The 22,235-nt window shown below is 29.1% G+C and overlaps 1 protein-coding gene across 1 annotated transcript in view; it reads right to left on the bottom strand.

The window, feature by feature from the left end:
* LOC107443257 (cGMP-dependent 3',5'-cyclic phosphodiesterase-like) overlaps window positions 1-22,033 on the bottom strand; it is a 92,486-nt gene extending 70,453 nt beyond the window's left edge. Inside the window, exons 1-3 of the mRNA XM_087157874.1 lie at window positions 21,929-22,033; window positions 10,559-10,624; window positions 83-135 (exon numbers count right to left, since the gene is read on the bottom strand). Coding sequence (XP_087014000.1) covers window positions 83-135; window positions 10,559-10,578 — 73 coding nt within the window. The 5' untranslated portion in view covers window positions 10,579-10,624; window positions 21,929-22,033. The remainder of the gene's footprint in view (window positions 1-82; window positions 136-10,558; window positions 10,625-21,928) is intronic.
* Between the last annotated feature and the right edge of the window lie 202 nt (window positions 22,034-22,235).

Below are 22,235 nucleotides of genomic sequence, written 5' to 3'. Positions count from 1 at the left end.
TTATTTCAAAACTTTAAATACAACGTATAAAAATCTGAGAAAAATATATTGAACAAAAAAAAAGTTTCAAAATAGTGATTACCTATTAAATGCAGCAACCTTCCTGGAAGAGAAGATTCCTCGTCTTCAGAAGTCCTGAAATTCATTACAGAATAAATTAAGAGCACGAAATATTTACAACAGGTCAAAATTATTTTACGCTTCCCTTTTGGGTTTTTCATTGATTGTTTTGAGATATTTTGATTGTCCTTCCTTTTCTTAGTTCGACAGATGTTTATTTCTGACACAGGCTTACAGTCAAACATATTTATGCCTACCTTTAACTTTTGATAATAAAAAAAAATAATAGGCACGCTATTTTTACACCTCCAGAATTTTTTGAAGATGTATAAAATATCAGAAAATAATCGTGAACATCGAAAATTTTGAAGCCCTTATAAGTATAAACAAAAAATGTAAATTTTTGAACTAATTTTTCTAGGTTTATAATCACAAACTGTCATTCGGTGAGGTTACAGTTACGATGTCAAGACCGCAATCAGACGCAGATCTAAAGTAAATGTTAAAATCAATCGAAATTTTGATCACACGTTTGTCATCGTCTAATTTATTTTCTGTGTTGTGTGCATCGCATTGCGTTGCATCTGAGTAAAGTTTTCGATCTATTCTGTAGGTCCTAACCCTGTCAAACCGTAACCTCAGGATTAATTAATTGAATTTAACATACCAGAACTTAGTTTTTTCCCTATGTTTTACTAATTGAAGATATTTTTTGACTGAAGATAATTAGAGTAAGCCTTTTTATACATTTTATAACAAATTGAACTTAATATTAAAATTTTTTCAATTCATTTATGATACTAATAATTTTTGATGAAAAATAAAGGGTAAATATGGATGAAATTATTAAAAAGAAAAAATTGCTCAATAAAAGAAAAATAGGTTCAATAAGTTTATATGTTTATTAAATAAATGATACTTTTGTCGTTTTTATGATTTTTAATGAAATGTATATAAACCTAGAAAAATTAGTTCAAAAAATTTAATTTTTTGTTTATAAGGCATTAAAATTTTCGATGTTCACGATTATTTTCTGATATTTTTTATACATTTTCAAACAATTCTGGAGGTGTGAAAATAGTGTGCCTAAAAATAGTATTTTTTATTATTATTTTTTTATTATCAAAAGTTAAAGGTTTTAGAGATCTGCCCATATAAAGATCTGCTCTCACCGAATTTCATCACTGAAGCTACAACGTGGAACGAAATGTGGAGGAATAGAGAAAATTCTTATGAATCCCACGATTTAGTTATTGAGGCCACACCGTTTTATCCAGCAGCAGCAGCGGAGGCAATCAAAAACGGCCTAACTCTTGCAGCTACTACGCGCATTATTGAACGCACTTTTAGTACAATGCGACACATCAAAACATGGAATCAGTCTACAATGTCTCACGAGAGATTAAGTAGTTTGTGCATGCTCAGTGTGCATAAGAAAAGAAGCAAAGATGACTTAAAATGCATTGAAAAAGTTAAAAACAGATTTTAACAGCAAACAAGACGATTACAGTTCTTGTTTGATTAAACAATTCCTTAATTGTTATGTATCATTAATTACTTAATTATTTGTTTTTGAATAAAAATATTTTTAATGAAAATTTTTTACAGCAAAATAGTTTTTTTGTGTCTCTTTAATTGTTAAAAAAAAAAGCCAGGGGGTTGCAAGTGCACCTCCTTGCACCCCCTGCCGGCGACTTTGTCCCCAAGGTATTGATTTGATATGGGAACTTCGAAGACTTTGTGATCAAAACAAATTTAGCGTGGACCAGGCACCATTTTGTACACGAGAAGTCTTCGGTCGACGGGGATCAAACTCACGACCTCTTGGACATGGGCCCCCAACACTCTAACAACCAGGTTATCCTGGTCCAACGGTTTTGTTTGAAACAAATAAATAAAAATAAATAAATAAATAAATAAAAAATGGAAAAAAAAATAATTGTAAGCTTAAGGGACAAGATTCCGTATTTCAGCCGCGATGGCTCAAGGGATAGAGCGTTCGCCTTCCAATGCGACAAACCGAGTTCGAATCCCAGTTGATACATCCGGCTTGCACCGACCACAGTGCTGACGTGAAATATCCTCAGTGGTAGACGGATCATGGGTTAGAGTCCCCTTGTCATCAGGCTAACCGTGGGAAGTTCTCATGGTCTTCTTCTCCATGTAACGCCAATGAGAGTTAGCTCTATCAAAAAGTCCTCCACAAAGGCAAAATTTCTCCCAACACTCGATCCAGGAGTTCCTTTGTCTTCTGGATTGGGTTCAAAATTACAAGGCTACGGAGTTGAACATTAGTAGTCGTAAACCCATAAAATTGGGTCGGCTGTTCAACGACGGTTATAAAAAAAAAGATTCCGTATTTAATATTTATAATGTAAAAATTATTCGTTTAATTCCTTTTTTTTTATTTTTTAGTTAAATTCAGATTAAATTTACTTATTTAAATGGATAAATATCTTTTCAAACGTATGCATCCATATAAAGCATATCTACTGTTTCATTTTTTCCTAAGTAAACGACGATTCTTAATTATAATCGTATTGAAGGGCAATTCTTGGTAAAATATGATCTTTCCTTTGTTTCCGGAAACAGGAGTCGCATATTTTTTCCCCGAAATATAAACAACGTAATAAAAGACGTTGGAAATTAATGAGAATTGCGCTGGAGAAAAGCCAATGATCGAAAGCATTCAATGAATATGTGACAAAATAATATACAAAATGCATGTTTTGAAATATATTTCAATGATCGTAATAAACTAAGCGTTCAAAACAAACTCTCAAGGGCTCATAACAAAGTAAGGGTTCGAAGCAAATGTTCGTAACAAAATAAGCGTTTTGTTTCGATTTCGAACGTTCAACGAAATTTTTTTTCGAACGTTCAAGCGTTCGAAACAAAATAAGCGCATAAGACATTTGTGTTACGTTAAAATGACATCTATAACGTTAGTATAGATTACCGTATCTGTGGATTATATTATTGTGATGCCACAATAGGCATTACATATTTTCTAGCTTTTGAAATTTAATTTCAGTTTCTTAAATTTACTTTTTTTTAATTATTCTTAACCAAATTTCAAATGAATTAAATCAATTATTTAATTTTTATTACATTTTATAAAAAGCGAACACAAAAATATTTTATTCTTTTCTAATCGATCAATATAACGGCTAACTTTTTATTTCAATAATAATGTAAAACTCATTATTTCACTATCGCAACCAATCGAAAACAAAATTCGATTTATAACTCTTTATTTATTGCCTCAAATATGTTTCAGTTGCATGGTTATACTAGTTCTACCAATCTTGCTGGCGATTCGCGATCGCCAAAGTATTTTCAAATCTAATATTGACTATGGGAGGTTGGCTTTATTTTTGGCTATGTTATTTTTCGATAAATCACCAACCTTGAATGCTCCTAACTGTTCGTTGGGAACATTTTTGGGCATCCCAGTCCCAGTATCAATCTTAACAGAACGATTTTTCTTGATCCCTTTAAGGGGTTATTCTTTATTTTTATATTTTGAATTATGACCATTTTCAATAATTAATAAATCAATTTTTCTTAAACGATTTTATTCATTTTTTCTGAGATAATTATCAGTATATTACATCCAAATTAAAATGCAACTGTAACAATCAAAAATAAGCTGAAAACTGTAATGATGCTACCTGTACGAATCCACTAATTAATTTAAAACAATAACCACCACAACAATTATCTTATACATTCTGTATATTATAGCATTGGTAGAATCAATGCTTTTTTACCAATTTCGAACAAATTGTGATCGATGACAGACATAAGTTTATAAACTTTTTCTTATTTATTTATTTATAAACTGATTCGACCACGCAGATTTGCTGATTCCAGATTCCCATCTGCTCAATATGTCAAGGATCATTCATAGTTAATGATCGCCATATCGATGCGAATCAATAACACACTTTACAAAAAAAAACATCCAGCATAATCCTGAATAACTAATTAACTGAAAGCAACTCATAAACAGATTGAAGAGTTTGAAAAAGTAATTTCATATGAAATACATTAACATTAATCGACATTACAGTAACAGAAGGTATTAATTAAATTTCACAGATTGTTCAAGTACTTTGACTCAAGTCAATATTCTCTCACATAAGATTATTAAGCCAATTTAAAATTAGGAATTCTTGGCCATAGATGGCGCCACTGAAAAACAAGAATCGCACACTCTGCCTTAAATTTGCTCAGTTTCACCAAGCAGGCTTTCCCGTGTAGCAAGTCGCATTAGAAACAACAGCAACAAAATTAGGAAAATAAGAAAAAAACCTTAAGCGTCATAAGTATTTGGTATTCAGAAATACATTAAAATAAATAAATAAAATTTTCCTAAAAAGACGTGTAAACAAGCTTAGAAATCGCCCATTTCTTATATTAAATCATAATTGGGTACTTGCACATTAAGAAGATCACAGATACCCACTATTGTGACCTATGACGTCAGGGCCAGTTGATTGTGTATAAGCAAAATGACGTGTTAAAGTTGAGCTAAGTTTCTCCACATAAGTTGGAACGTTAATTCATGCGAAGTTAATTCATTTATTTCACATCTACGTCTTTTACTTAACTTAGATATATTATTTGTTTAAGTAATTCATTGCAATCGTGATATAGTTTTGTGTACTTGCCCGACTACTTGCACGCGAAGTCGAGCACTTTAAGGTAGAACAGTTTAACGAGAGCCAATACCGCACACCCTCGGTCCCTACGCAGACTAATCCAAGAGGTCACCCACCCGCACACTGACCGCTGCCAGTGATGCTTGACTTCGGTGATCTGCTGGGAACCGTGTCTTAACGATCAGTCCACTGCGGGACTAAGAAAATAAAATAGGTCACTCAAGAGAATTTAGACTTGACCGGCTTGGCTTACTCGAAATAGAATGGCAGGAACAGTTGCTAACGTAAACAAGTGACACGTTTTAACAACCAATCGGGATCGAGATAATATATTCATTCGAAATATTCATGGATAGAGAAATATTCATTTTAAAGCTTGATGTCAAAATTGGAGAGCCAAGTTGAATAGAGCCAATATTTAAGCGAACATTAAAAAAAACTAAATCAAAGTCACAATGAAGGAAAAAGGGTGTATAAAACGAGTTTGATTGCCAGTTGGAGGTATTTCTGATAATCCTCTCCACATGGCATCTAACAAGATTTTGTGTTTTGTACAGAATCTGTTATTGTTTTGTATATAAATCTACATTAAATTTAATAAATTTTCTTCATATAATGTTGCAAGGCTCTTTCTTACATTTTAAACAAGAATTCTCAAGATATGTATACATATGAATACATACTGTAGTGTATCTACCACTGCAAAAGTATAATTCCAATTCACTAGTATATAAGACATGTTAACTCGATTCTATGATGGGGTACCTTTTCATAGATGAAGATTGGCATTGTCGATAACTACTAGCCCCACATTGGTGACCTTCGGATGTGATGTGAACACGCCTACTTTGACAGAAACGCCCACTTCAATTTGAACATGCCTACTTCAATGGATGGTCCACATTAAACAGTTGACTTGCTACTTTTGTCTACGACATTATTCACCTCCTCGCGCTGTTGCTTCTCAGTCTCGATCACGCACAACATATACACTCGACTGCTAAAGACAACACAGGAGCGACCATGACTATGAACTTAATACAACTCTCACAATCAGCACGCAAAAAGTACGGTGATCTTAACACAGCTGTCCCGGCTTCTCACAAAACAGCAATGAATCAGCTAGTGGAATCCGTTCACCGAATTCTATCACAGATATAATTCTGGTGGGGGAGTACTGTAGCGTATCTACCACTACAAAAGTATAATTCCAATTCACTAGTATATAAGACGTGTTAACTCGATTCTATGGTGAGGTATCTTTTCATAGATGAAGGTTGACATTGTCGATTATTATGTCAACCTTCATCTATGTCGATTATTACGTCTACCTTCTACTATTCCCCATAATACCCTGATATCTTTGAATTTATTGTTTGCTGTGGTGGCCAAAATCATTTTCATTCGCAGGAATATGTTTAGCGTAAATCATTTTGAACTAGGGATATGCAGTAAGAATAAATAAAAGCAGCATTAGTTTAAATTAGATTAGAGGAATTCGTAAATGCCGCAATGATGCGGTCGCAGTCAAACATAAATCCACAATCAAACATAATCGCCGCATACTTCGAATACATCTTGATATCTCGGAAAACCTTGTTACGTCAAAAAAAATATCCCCCCCCCCCCTTTGGCATCAAATATCCGCATAATGTTAATTTGAATTCCTATGTCGAAGAGTTTATTCTCAAATCCTTGTTATGTCGAATGTTTTACGAAATAGCAAAAGGAACGGTTTTCGGAAGAATCCCAATGTAATCTAATTGCAAACCAATTATTTTCTACTTACTGTGTCTACTTAATATTGCTTCTACTTAATATTTGTCTTACTTTTAAAAATAAATTTATCATTACTGTGGGGTTTTCGAGGAATGAACAGTTTTTTATATGACTGAAATATTTAATAATAAAATGAATTTACATATATAATGAAATATTTATGAAAAAAACATGAAAGTGGAAAAATATCGGCCGTCTGCCTCGTCTTCACAAGTATAAGCCCCGGCTGGAAGTTAATTCTGTCAGCAACAAACGAAAACTGTTTCTTTTGATTAAAAAGGAATGGTGGGGCGGGGGAAATTGGGGCGTTGGAATGATGACAGCAGAAGAAGGGGTGAGAGGCAGTTCTTTTCCTCATCCTTCATTACTGTATTTAGACTTATCAGACGCACTATAAGATTCTGCTTAAAATCTTAATTATGAGGTGATACTATACAGCTGTATTGTTTTTACACGACTGAAACCGGTTTGCACTGGTTTACGTTCGTGTATCAATTAGTTAACATTGTAATGCAATACGTTAAAAATAAATATAAATAGGAAGTATACAAAAAAATCTCCTGTATAAAAACCCATTACATGTGTTTAAGTATAAAAGTATTGTCTATAAACTAGTGCAAATCCTTTAATTATTAAAATATTACAGTGCGGCTAGTAATGTGGTTTAATTATTATAATGTACTAATATAATACCTGATATAATAAATATTCTATATTTATATAACACATCGTCTAATTTATCCAATCGTCGAATTTATATTATATATCGTCTAATTTAACCAATTGATTCACGAAAATAAACAAGTATAAACCGGTTTCTGTCGCGTAAAAACAATTAAGCTGTGTAGTATCATCTGATAATTAAGATTTTATTTCTCTTATAGTACGTCTTATAATTTGGGACTGTATAGTCAACTATCATTGCATACTTATTTATTAGTAGTTATTTTTGCGTATCATTACTCTACTTTTTTAGAGTACTATCTTAGAATATATTTTTCTACTTTTTAGAACACATTCAGCCCTGAACTTGTTATCTCAAAAACTCGCTATCTCGAAATTTATTCGAATAGTACGTCCAATAATTTGGGACTGTATAGTCAACTATCATTGCATACTTATTTATTAGTAGTTATTTTTGCGTATCATTACTCTACTTTTTAGAGTACTATCTTAGAATATATTTTTCTACTTTTTAGAACACATTCAGCCCTGAACTTGTTATCTCAAAAACTCGTTATCTCGAAATTTATTCGAATAGTACGTCCAATAATTTGGGACTGTATAGTCAACTATCATTGCATACTTATTTATTAGTAGTTATTTTTGATGTATCATTACTCTACTTTTTAGAGTACTATCTTAGAATATATTTTTCTACTTTCTAGAACACATTCAGCCCTGAACTTGTTATCTCAAAAACTCGCTATCTCGAAATTTATTCGAATAGTATGTCCAATAATTTGGGACTGTATAGTCAACTATCATTGCATACTTATTTATTAGTAGTTATTTTTGATGTATCATTACTCTACTTTTTAGAGTACTATCTTAGAATATATTTTTCTACTTTTTAGAACACATTCAGCCCTGAACTTGTTATCTCAAAAACTCGTTATCTCGAAATTTATTCGAATAGTACGTCCAATAATTTGGGACTGTATAGTCAACTATCATTGCATACTTATTTATTAGTAGTTATTTTTGATGTATCATTACTCTACTTTTTAGAGTACTATCTTAGAATATATTTTTCTACTTTCTAGAACACATTCAGCCCTGAACTTGTTATCTCAAAAACTCGCTATCTCGAAATTTATTCGAATAGTATGTCCAATAATTTGGGACTGTATAGTCAACTATCATTGCATACTTATTTATTAGTAGTTATTTTTGCGTATCATTACTCTACTTTTTTAGAGTACTATCTTAGAATATATTTTTCTACTTTTTAGAACACATTCAGCCCTGAACTTGTTATCTCAAAAACTCGCTATCTCGAAATTTATTTAGAGTCCCTTCAAATTGAGATAACAAGAGTATACTGTACATTTTACTTTTAAAGGACGGCTCTTTTTCATTAAGAACTCTTTTAATAAATAACAGTTGAGCTGCGATGGCTCAGGGGATAGCGTTCGCCTTTCAATGAGGTGAACCGGGTTCGAATCCCTGCGATGGCTGATCGATAAGAATTCAGCATTCGGCTTGCACCGACCACAGTGATGTCGTGAAATGTCCTCAGGGGTAGACGGATCATGGGTTAGAGTCCCCTTGCCATCAGGCTAACCGTGGGAGGTTCTTGTGGTCTTTCTGTCCATGCAACGCAAATGGAGTTTAGTTCCATCAAAAAGTCTTCCACTAAAGCAAATTTCTCCTAATACTTGATCCAAAAGTTCCCTTGTCTTCTAGATTGGGTTCAAAATTACAATCTACGTAGTTGAACATTAAAATAACCATAGTTTATACATGACTTCTTTCTCTAAGCACATGATTTTTCAATAGATATTAATTCACTTTGCACTTTGTTTTGATTTTTTTTAAATACGTTCAACATTCAATGAAACTTCAAACAGTCAAATTAGTCAATTAAAAAAAATTTAATCGTAGTATAGAACATATGTTTTTGATATGTTTAATGATGCTGCTCAACATTTAATGAAATACTCCCAAATTGCATTTAAAATGAATAACTTTGGCTTTGTAAAACTAGACGACATAACCTTTTTGTTAAAAGAAGCTAGATCCGATAATCGTCTTCAAAATCAATAAAATTACATCTGATGAACAGTAAAAGAGTTCTAAATGGATTTTAAGTCTGAAATTTGTCTTTTTTTTTTTAAGGGAATAAATTATATTGAAATAGAATTATTTTTTGATTATAACTTTGAAATGTCGGACTTACTGTTGATGATAAAAGTTTTAAAGAAAAATTATTTCCTTTCAAATTGTGTGTGTGTGTGTGTTTTTCTTTTTCTTTTTAAATCTTATTTAACCCAACACTAAATGTCTCGTCCTTTTTTTTTATAAATATGTTTAATTCATTCATTCTTTAAAATTTTTCAACTTAAAGAATGCTCTTTAAACCTTTTAAAATATTATTAAAATCATTGTGAGTGATTTTATTTGTGCAAGGTTATTGAGAGTTACGTTGACTTTTAAAATTAATTTTTTTTAATAACTTATAATAAATCACAAATAAAATCAAGCGTAATACATCAAAACATGCATTTTATTTTAAAAAAATTAGTTTTTTTTATTAATTATGCGTGAGTTCATGAATGGCATGAGATTTATTTTACTACCCGCTGGCAAAATGGGTGTTGTTTTGGGATTGATGGCACGCGCACCTTATTCATACGTCATCACACTTTTCAACTGTGTTCAAGAGTAATATTAAACAGTGCGCATGCGTCGTCATTGCTTTGCGTTGTAATGGCGATCGCTGCTGTTTGTTAATTTTTTTAGAATTTTTTTCTTGACTTTTAATTTTGTTATGCATTAAGTTGGTGAGTTTATTTTTGAGATATGGGACCACAGAGATCCCATTCTCTGAGTTGTGAATAAAAAAGAATTTCATCATTTGAAAGATATTTTTGTTTTTATTGTTTTAATTAAGAATCAGAAATTCTAACCTACAGTTCAAATTGGATCGTTTTCAATACTAATTCAGGTGATTATCACAAATAAAGAGGGTAAAAAAAAATTAGACAACAGCCATTTTGACAATATATAACTTGTGATCGTCTTTCGGCGATCGCAATTTTTTAATTTTGATAAGTGTAAATTTATGTCAATATTATGTAACAAAGACCTAAGAACAATTTCATAGCTATTTCCAAAGCTTGGCTTGAATATTAAATTTGACATTTTTTTTTTAAATTTCATGTTTTGTTAAATTTTATTTAAAGTTAAGTTTTCCAATGTGCCGTTTGAAATATTTAATAATTATAAATATTTAATAATTTAAAATCAATTTCTTTGATGTTCTGTTAATATTAATTGCTGCAAAAACAATTTATTCTGCAATAACATTAACAATAAAACATTCCTACCTGATAAGAGAGCACCCCATCGAAATGCACAACTTTTAAATTTCAAAACTATCACTCTTCACGAACCTAACAACAATAATAATTTAAAATTATTATAACATAACAGAAAAAAACTGATTCAATAGTTTATTTTTTAATATTACATATAAAAGACATAATTTTAATTTCAAAAAAATCTTTGGAAAATAAATAAATAAATCCTTAAAGCACAGGAATTTTTCAGCGATAACTTCTTAGTAACTAAGACATTTCAAAGTTCAATAGTGATTATAGCTGCGATGACTTTAGTGATTATAGCTGCGCCTAAAAAAACGAAAAGTGCTCGAAATCTCTTTTCTCTATTTAATTATTCATTTGTAATTAACACCATGTATAATAATATTTTTAATGACATTTTTGAAACGAAAACCTTTCTTGCAGTTGCTTGAAGTAATATATAATAAATTACTTTAATCTCTTTTAATGGATTTTTTTCTTATTGGTCATCACTTTTTGCATTTTTAGACACACGTATCAACCCCGGTCAGCAGGGACTGCGAAACCGGGGGGGGGGGCTTAGGCCCCGTCATATTTTAAAACTAAAGGGATGCAATTAAATTTACAATAAAAATAATATAAAACTTTTCATTAAGAATATTATTATACATGGTGTTAATTACAAATGAATAATTAAATAGAGAAAAAAAATTTCGAACACTTTTCAGTTTTTCAGGCGCAGCTATAATCACTATTAGACTTTAGAATGTTTTAGCTACTAAGAAGTTATCGCAGCTATAATCACTGTTGGACTTAAATTCTGTTAAACTTAAATTCTGTTGAACTTAATCACTGTTGGATTGGAATTAAACGTCTAAATTACGAGAGATATTTATGAGGGATTGCCCACAATTTTCTAATGAATTAGCGACAAAAAAAATTTTTTTTCAATGAAAACCATCCTATTTTGTATTCCATTATTTATGTAATTTTAGTAATTATTATTCAATAATGTATTTTTATAGTCAATTTCGGTAAATAAATGAAAAAAAAATAAATTAGGATGTCTTTGTTAACTTTGATATGCAACTTTTTTCGAATAATTCCTACCTTGAAAAAATGAAGAGAGGTTAAATACTAGCAGCCGAAAATTGATAAAATAAAATAGAATAAGATTAAATTTCAATATTTATTTGTGAAAAATAGAAATGGCATGGGGAGGAGCAAAGCGGCTTTTTTAACAAAATTCCTCTTTAATTATTCTTCGCATTTATCTGGCATTATTATCTCAGAAAAATCGATTAACCACTATAAGCATTAAGGAAAAATTACATGGTCATTTAATTTCAATAATAACTAATATTTATTACAATATAACTATTCCAGCTTTTGAAGTTGGAAAAATAAATAATCTTCAAGTTACAAGACAATCAAGTTGATTATGTCAAATTACAAGATGTCAGCTACTTCAAATTTACACCATAACAAAAATAACAATATTTCATTCTAAAATTCCACGGAGTAGATAGTAACGTAATACGGAGTAAAGTAATATAGGCAACATTTAACTTTTTTTTAATTTCATACTGAAGAGTTTTTTTAATTAAAAGCGTATTTAAATGTCATTCGTTTCATCTTTTCTCGAATAAGCATTGCTAAACTTATCACAAAATTTTTAAAATTATTCAATCTATTATCAGATTTTGCAGTTGTTGTTTTTTTAAACTACGAACATTCATTTTTAAATTTTTGAACTGTTAGCAAACACAGAAAGAAAAATTTAGTAGATTCAAAAATCCCACGTCGTTAAAATCTTTATAATTATTTTATTTTAAAATTAATAATATTTTCTATTCGTTAATTTTTTTTTTGGATATACATCAGCAAAGTAAATTAAATTTGGAAAAATACTAATTTAATGCTTAAAATGGGTGTGATTTTGTTCATGTATGTACACAAAGCAATATTTTTCCTAACTCAATTTATATATTGCTTAATTTTTATATAATTACTGTTATTTCTAAAATTATAATTAATAATGGTGTTTGAAAAAAGTTTTTTCTTCTTCATTCAAATGAAGAAAACAGTGTTTAGACAAAAAAAAATAAACCTTATAGTAGTTACATTGAAAAATATAGCTATATATTGTACAATAATATTTCTGACAATATGTTGCGATCTTAAAGTCTCAGTATGGCAAACAGCATTGCTTTATTTATTTGGCTCATTGCCAAAAGGGAGCCGGGGGAGGGGGTAATTTTCTTTCTTTTGAAACCTGTAGAAATTATTTTTAAAACCATTTCACATCGATTAAGCAGTTTTAAATTAAATTTTTCAACCTGAAGCACAAAATGAAAGATGAAATTTAATTCGATATTGAAATGAAGTCATCAAGAATTGAACTTTTTGTTCTTCGTTTCTACTTCAAAATTTAATTCCAGATTTTGTGTATTATTTGAATGCAAGAATATTTTTTTTTAAATTTTGGTGGATACTAGACGTTTCTTAAAAACCTTTTTCTAAATTCTTCATAGAAATTTTACAACATCGGACCACACAAATGTTGTTGTCGTAGACCATTAAGACAAGGAGAGTGAATGGTCTTGTTTTCCAGTGGCCCCATCTATGACCAAGAATTCGACACACCCATACGTCACATCCGTTTATAGGACAGACTCATTCATGTATCCATTCATTCATCCACAGATCGCAATTTTGACCAGAGAACGATCAATCTCCAACTCAGTACCTCCAGAGGTATAATTTGTTATGAGAACACGAAGGACTTTGCGACCGGTCAGATTTAACGTGCACGAGTCACAATTTGCTACACGGGGTTTCTTCGGCTGGCTGGATTCGAGCTCTCGTTCACACGAACGCGAGACCAGCGCCCTGCCAACCAGGCTATTCCGGGACCTATTTTTAAAAATAGTTCCTGCATAGTAATTTTAAGTGTGTAACTTGTCAAAAGTAATGCTTTTAATACATAGAAATTCTTGCAACTTTTGAACTAATTGTTCTATTGACATGTATATAACTTTTCAGTCTGAAAAATTAGATCGCAAAACAATCTCCCAGTAATTACATACACTCATACATACACGTACAAATTTTACTTTTTGTGCATAGAACGGTTATAACTTCTAAACTGTTGCTCCAGATTGAAGTCATTCGATTCAGAGTAAAGAAAATAGCTTATCTATAAATCCCCTCAAATCGCTTCCATTTCCCTCAAAAAGGGGGTAACGGTGCAGGGGAAAGGAGGGAGGTTTCGGGTAATATTTATAATAACAAAACAAAGCTTTTTTATCAAGAACTATCTCGGGAATTAATTTTTCTGAACTTTTTTTTTCTTTATTGTGCTAAACTGTTATTAAACAAGGGAAAAAGTAAAATTATATAAATGAATTAAATCAAAAATATGCTCAGAACAAAAGCTTTTTTATAAAACGTGTTGAAAGTGAACAAAAATTTAAATAGTTTAAAGTTCTCAAATATTAGTTCTTTTTTTAGAAAAAAAAATGCATTTTTAATTGAGTTAAATCAAAGCTAATTCTGTGAAATTGAGTGAAGCAGAAAAGACACAATAGTTTTAAAATTCATACAAAATTCTAAGTAAAAATCGTAGCGAAGGTATAATATTATTATCGTTAAAGAGCGTTCTATACTCAATTAATATAACGTTTTATACCACCCAACATTTAACGACCACCACTTAACTACCCAACATTTTACGAGAGCCCTCATCCCTACCTTTAATTTGGTCTAATTCACCGGATTTGTAAACCGGTGAATCAGACCAAAACACGCTAAATTATGAAATGTAAAAAAGAAGAGCATTTTATTTCTTTAAAAATCGGAACATACAATACAAAATCTTTCACAAACTGAATAAAACTTTGCGAATCTTCAAACTTGTTTCTACTCATTATTATTAATACTTTTAATATACCATTCATTTTTTATTTTTACTGAGATGCAAGCAAAAAATTAAGTTCTTTTTTTTTGGGGGGGGGGGAAGGGTTTAAAAATATAAATAATATATTGAAAGTGTAAAGAATAATTAATTATTTCATAAAATACATCGTTATTTATCACTGATTTAAGGTATAATAAGCATTTTCAATATTTCATTTTAAAAGCCATAAAAAAATACTTGTCTTCATTTCCCAGGATGCAACGTCGATGCCCTCCATCTTAATTCGACAGTAAAATTTTTTATTTCGTTTCTTTGCGGTGAATTTTCTCTTATCAGAAAACTACTCTACTTCTTTAACTACTTTTAAATAGAAGAACTGAAGCTCTTTTATTTCTTCTCTTGTCGGAAGGAAGGTGATTGGATGATTTTTAATTGCGGAGAAAAGTTTTTTTTTTTTTAATGAAAAAAAACTGGTTCTCATGCATAAGTTTTGCACCCTTCATGATTGAATCATTAATATAGTTCATGCAAATGATTTTTCGAAATAGAAATACAGGGTTTTTATAAATTCCCGGACCCATTTTGATGTTTAATAACTCATAAAATAATGAAAATATAAACAAACTTACGGCATTTATTGATGGAATAACTCATATATTTTCCTTTTCAGGTTTGAATATCTTTACTTTCGTAAATATCGTCTGCGAGTGGGGTTAATTTCAGATAATTTCATTTTCCAGTCTAAATATCTGTACTTTTCTAAATATCGTCTGCTTATTAATTGCATTTTTTCTCTCTTTTGTTTTTGGCAACTATTGCAATGTTATGTTTACTTTTGATGTGCTTGTTCTATGTAGTACTTTTCTATGTGATATTTATTCGAGCTGATATTAAGGAGAATGCATACACCACAAGAGAAAGCACAGATTTTATGGTGGTTCATATACACGAAATCGATAGTGCAAGCACAGAGAAATTGCAGAAGAATTTAATAAAAAGATCCTCCATAGTCGAAGGGGGCACACGTGGAAGTTCATTGACAAGGGTCATGAAACTTTTTGAGTCTATCTAACCATTTATGCTATTAATTTTAATCTTTATTATTTTATGAGTTATTAAACATCAAAATGGGTTCGGGACTTTATACGTCCGTTTGACGTGTGCCGTCAGCAGTTAGTTATAATAAAAAGATGTTTGCCAGGAAATTTTTTTTCATTCATGCGTGCATTAATTTATATTTTAATCTACTACCACTGAATCGTGTTAGTCGTATTTTCCTTGAATATTATTCCATGAATATTTTGATTCGAATGAATATTTGAATATTGAATTTTTGAAAATTTTGAATATTATTCTTTGATACTTATTTTTTGAATATTCTTTGAATATTTTTTTTCATTCATGCGTGCATTAATTTATATTTTAATCTACTACCACTGAATCGCGTTAGTCGTATTTTCTTTGAATATTATTCTTTGAATATTTTGATTCGAATGAATATTTGAATATTGAATTTTTGAATATTTTGAATATTATTCTTTGATATTTATTTTTTGAATATTCTCTGAATATTTTTTTTCACTCATGCGTGCATTAATTTATATTTTAATCTACTACCACTGAATCGTGTTAGTCGTATTTTCTTTGAATATTATTCTTTGAATATTTTGATTCGAATGAATATTTGAATATTGAATTTTTGAAAATTTTGAATATTATTCTTTGATACTTATTTTTTGAATATTCTTTGAATATTTTTTTTCATTCATGCGTGCATTAATTTATATTTTAATCTACTACCACTGAATCGCGTTAGTCGTATTTTCTTTGAATATTATTCTTTGAATATTTTGATTCGAATGAATATTTGAATATTGAATTTTTGAATATTTTGAATATTATTCTTTGATATTTATTTTTTGAATAATCTTTGAATATTTTTTTTCATTCATGCGTGCATTAATTTATATTTTAATCTACTACCACTGAATCGTGTTAGTCGTATTTTCCTTGAATATTATTCTTTGAATATTTTGATTCGAATGAATATTTGAATATTGAATTTTTGAATATTTTGAATATTATTCTTTGATATTTATTTTTTGAATATTCTTTGAATTTTTTTTTTCATTCATGCGTGCATTAATTTATATTTTAATCTACTACCACTGAATCGTGTTAGTCGTATTTTCCTTGAATATTATTCTTTGAATATTTTGATTCGAATGAATATTTGAATATTGAATTTTTGAATATTTTGAATATTATTCTTTGATATTTATTCTTTGAATTTCTTCGAAATTTTTTTTTTCATTCATGCGTGCATTAATTTATATTTTTATCTACTACCACTGAATCGTGTTAGTCGTATTTTCTTTGAATATTATTCTTTGAATATTTTGATTCGAATGAATATTTGAATATTGAATTTTTGAATATTTTGAATATTATTCTTTGATATTTATTCTTTGAATATTTTTTTTTCATTCATGCGTGCATTAGTTTATATTTTAATCTACTACTACTAAATCGTGTTAGTCGTATTTTCTTTGAATATTATTCTTTGAATATTATTCTTTGAATATTTTGATTCGAATGAATATTTGAATATATGAATATTGAATTTTTGAATATTTTGAATATTATTCTTTGATATTTATTCTTTGAATATATTTTTTTCATTCATGCGTGCATTAATTTATATTTTAATCTACTACCACTGAATCGTGTTAGTCGTATTTTCCTTGAATATTATTCTTTGAATATTTTGATTCGAATGAATATTTGAATATTGAATTTTTGAATATTTTGAATATTATTCTTTGATATTTATTTTTTGAATATTCTTTGAATTTTTTTTTTTCATTCATGCGTGCATTAATTTATATTTTAATCTACTACCACTGAATCGTGTTAGTCGTATTTTCCTTGAATATTATTCTTTGAATATTTTGATTCGAATGAATATTTGAATATTGAATTTTTGAATATTTTGAATATTATTCTTTGATATTTATTCTTTGAATTTCTTCGAAATTTTTTTTTTCATTCATGCGTGCATTAATTTATATTTTTATCTACTACCACTGAATCGTGTTAGTCGTATTTTCTTTGAATATTATTCTTTGAATATTTTGATTCGAATGAATATTGGAATATTGAATTTTTGAATATTTTGAATATTATTCTTTGATATTTATTCTTTGAATATTTTTTTTTCATTCATGCGTGCATTAGTTTATATTTTAATCTACTACTACTAAATCGTGTAAGTTGTATTTTCTTTGAATATTATTCTATGACACTAGCAAATTTATTCTTACCACTGCTCTCTGACATATACGACTTTTTAAATATGCGACTTTTTTAAAGTTCGATTTCTCAGGAACTGTTCAGCCTATTTTGTTCGAATTCTGTATTTTAATCAAGTAAAATTACATGCTTTTAAAATGGTTTAAAAAATGGTATACATTACAAATCGAATATTTCTCGACTTTTATTTAATAAAATAATAAAAAATAATAAATACTTATTAAAATTTATTTTTTGCATGGAATTATCTATGGATATACGAATGTTATAATGGTGTGTAAATTTTTTTAAATTCACTTAAGAATTTCTCGAGATTTGGAGAAGTGTGCGAAAAGTCAAATTAACATTAAGGAGTCCAAACTTTGGACGGCTCTCCTGACCAAACTATTGGACCATATTTCCCAGATTGCGGCTACCCCCTATATTTTAGGGATCAGAAATCCGAATAAAGGTATGTTTATTCAGAGAAAGTACGTTTTTGAGTCTGATTTCGTAACTTAAAATATCGTCTTCACTAATTAATTATCATTTTTGAGGTTTACCCTATATATCATTAAGATTGAGTCCTAGAACGTGAAGATCCTATCATTAAATCAAGAGTTATTAAGGGTGATCAGTTTTTTATTTTGCGCACTGTGCATAAAATTAAAAATCATCGCGAAAAAAAAAATCTTCAGTGTTGAAACTCAGAATAAAAGGAAAGAGTATTTTATTTTCCACATTATATATTCATACATTGCATTCCATACATATGGGTCATTCTCACAAAAACAGTCATTTTCATGTCCCCAGTATATTTTATGTTTGTTTTACAGCTTACGAAAAAAAAAAAATTCAGGGAAAGTGTCCTTCGGAATGCAAGCTAACAAAAGAATAAAAATAAAATTATCAATTTTTATTTTTTATTTATTTTAGGTAATTAAAATATACCAATATGTCATTCGCTCACTTGTCCCCACTGCTGATTTAAAAAAAGAAAAAAATTGTTTCTGATATAAAAATTTTTTTTTTACAAATTCGTGTTTTTTATTTCAGAATACTGAAATATAGAATTCAGAAAATCAATTTTATATTTAATTTCTGATAAAAATATTAACACAGCACTATTTTAAACTTTGTCCCCAGTGTTTCGCGTCATTCCCTCACAACAATGTTCTTATCACCTGCAATCTTCTTAGAATAAAAATATTTTAATAAAAACTTCAGAAGTTAACAACTGGCATCATAGAACAAAATTGCAGTATGTTTCCATCTTCAACTTAAAGAAGCTTTGCTGTGGAATAAATTTGAATGAATCAAACCAGGTAAAATTTTTTACATTTGTCATTCCCTCATGTCATTTTTTAGAGTAAAATAAAATACAACTTCATCGAGAAAGTGGATAATTATATGTTGCTTTCTTGTATGAATAAAATTGTATGTGATTGACTTCAGAAATTAATTAGGCCTAACTGTTATTTTTAAATTTCATTGAATTCGTCATTCCCTCACTAGTGTATAAAGTGAGGGAATGACGCTGAAGTGAGGGAATGATTCAAGATGAGTATATTATCAAATTTTTTTTGTTCAATAGTGCCAGCCAATTTTATTTCCCAAACCTGTAAAAACTATTAAATATATAAGACTAAATTATAATAAATATTAGATATACTTAGTATGTTATCATTTTCAAACTTTAGGTAGATGTAACTTAGATAAAAACATATATTAAAATAAAATATCATTCCCTCACTATTAGTGTCATTCCCTCACTTTTTAAATAGTGAAAATAATTAATTTACTTATTAATTAATTTGAAAAATAAATTAAAAAATTAATAAATTAATTTATTAAATTAATTAATTTATTTATTAAATTAGTTAATTAATTATTAATTATTATAAATTAATTAATTATTTAAAAAATTAATTAATTTAAATATTAAGTAAAATTTATAGGATATATACTTTCTTTATAATGCCATTACATATTTCTATTAATATAAAAAGCTTCAGAGCTTTTTATTCACTTTACTTTTTTGGGATTTTATGAACTGAAAAATGACAGTTTTCGTGAGAATGACCCATATATAATATAAAGTATAATATTGTGGAATGTATATACACACATTCCACATTATTATACATTATATTATATGATGCACAAGTTTTATGATGTGTAAGTTCCTCCAATTATTAAACTGCTTGAGAAACGCCATAAGTCAAGTGGTTCAAATTATTATTTCCAACGCATAAGTCGAAAAATATTACGAACGATAAATATTTGAAAGCTTGACTCTTTTCACGCTCATTCTCTTCAGCAAAATAAAATGAAACGCGTTTTAAACATTGAGAATGAACTGCAGCAAAATAAAATGAAACGCGTCTTAAACATAGAAATGAACTTCAGCAAAATAAAATGAAACGCGTTTTAAACACAGAGAATGAACGTCTTGTATACGGCAATTAAAACTACGTTTGTTTCTAATCAAGATTTTATTTCAACAAAATTAGATGGCATTCAGCTTAAACTAATAATTAAAATATATTTATGAGTAAAAGAAATTGAAACAATAAAAGAAATCGTCCTCCAATTAATTAATTATTTATTTAAATTTTTTTAAAAAAATATTTTGTATTTATTTATTTATTGTTTTAATAATAAAATGAAACACGTCTTAAACATAGAGAATGAACTTCAGCAAAAATAAAATGCAACGATTCTTAAACATAGAGAATGAACTTCAGCAAAATAAAATAAAGCCCGTTTTAAACATAGAGAATGAACGTCTTAATAGAGAATGAACTAATAATTAAAATGTATTTGTGAGTAAAAAAAAATTGAAGCTATAAAAGAAATCGTGCTCAATTTTTATTAAATATTTATTTCAATTTTTTAAAAAAATATTTTGTATTTATTTATTTATTGTTTTTTTGAAAAAAAAAATAATGATTGATTTAGAAACAATGATGGGCGAGCAGATGTGAAACCACCCAGTAAGCAAATATGTTCCTTGTACAAACAACTCAGTACAAATTAGCAACAGAGGTAACCGCTTCATTTTCAAACCTAATTGAGCTCACGCTTACTTGAATATAAGAAGAAGGAACAGGGGGGGGGGGGCAAAAAAGGATTCAGCATCCTCATATTTCATAAATGAAGGAATAAAGCCCCTCTTAAGAGTAAAATTTTTTTAACTCAATATATGTGAAATTAAATTTACAATAAATAAATGGATAATTTTTTTTTATGTCTAAAGAAAAAATTGAAATAGAGACTTTCTAAAAAAAAATGTCTCCATTTCAAGCGAGCTTTGACATTTCCTTGGTGAAAACTGTTACTAAATCATCTTCTTACTCATCCTCCCGCAGAGGAAATATAAGTCCTTATTGCTGACCGATTTAGAAAGTCCTGCTTGGTTTCAAATGTCCCAGAGGATATAATTTAAAAAAAACGAAACAGTATTAAAAAAAAAACAACCTTTAAATAAGAGATAAATAATTTACAGGTAAATAATTTCTTTTATTAAATTTATTTTAATTCGTTAATTAATTAATTTATATATATATATATATATATATATATATATATATATATATATATATATATATATATATATATATATATATATATATATATATATATATATATATATATATATATATATATATATATATATATATATATATATATAATATATATATAATATATACATACCCCGATAAGAGGGCTCTTTCTTCATATAGTTTTCGTTCACTTATAACTGTAATAATATAAGAAAACATATATTTATATATCTATATAAAATCAATTTCCTTTAGAACACAATTTAATAGGACGCATAAACCCCCCCCCCCCCTACATAAATAAAATCGGTAAAAATGACCCAATCGATATTTCTTAATTCAGTGGTTTAACAGTTTCAATCCCATTTCTTCCAAGGTCAACACTTGACGGAACATACCGGACGTTTTCTCTCTCTCGTAACTTTAAACTCTCCCGCAAGTTCTAAGAAATAAGAACCCCTCTTTTGCCAAAAAGGAGATCTTCCTCCATTCCCTGATTGTAGGGGGAAAGGGGTAAAGAGCTCTAAATACGGAGATCTTTTCCTACCTGCAAAGGGAGCAGCACATGTTAAGAACCAACATGCAGAAGGGTTAAGAGAAGGAAAAAGAATTACTCACATGTTCTATGTGTGTGTCCAGGTATCATAAAAACACAATGAGAAAGGATTTGGGAAGAGGAGAATCGATCTCAACAAATGAGACCGTCGCGCCATCTGGCGGAGTGAGAAATACTGTTTGCTATTTAATTTCTGCGTGTTTCACCTTCCATCCTTTTACTTTGACTTTATTTTAGGGGAAAGTGGGGTAAGGACGGGTGGAAAAGGTTCGAAGGGCCTGTTGGAGCGGAACTGTTCGATCCAGAAACTTCGTCGATAAATTCATCGCGTGGAATATATCTTTCGCGAAAAGTCATATTATATCCGTC

This window comes from Parasteatoda tepidariorum, chromosome 2 (genome assembly GCF_982258835.1).
Source record: "Parasteatoda tepidariorum strain Cologne lab strain chromosome 2, Ptep-v5.0, whole genome shotgun sequence".
Lineage (NCBI taxonomy): Eukaryota > Metazoa > Arthropoda > Arachnida > Araneae > Theridiidae > Parasteatoda > Parasteatoda tepidariorum.
This window is presented reverse-complemented; position numbering and strand designations above follow the sequence as displayed.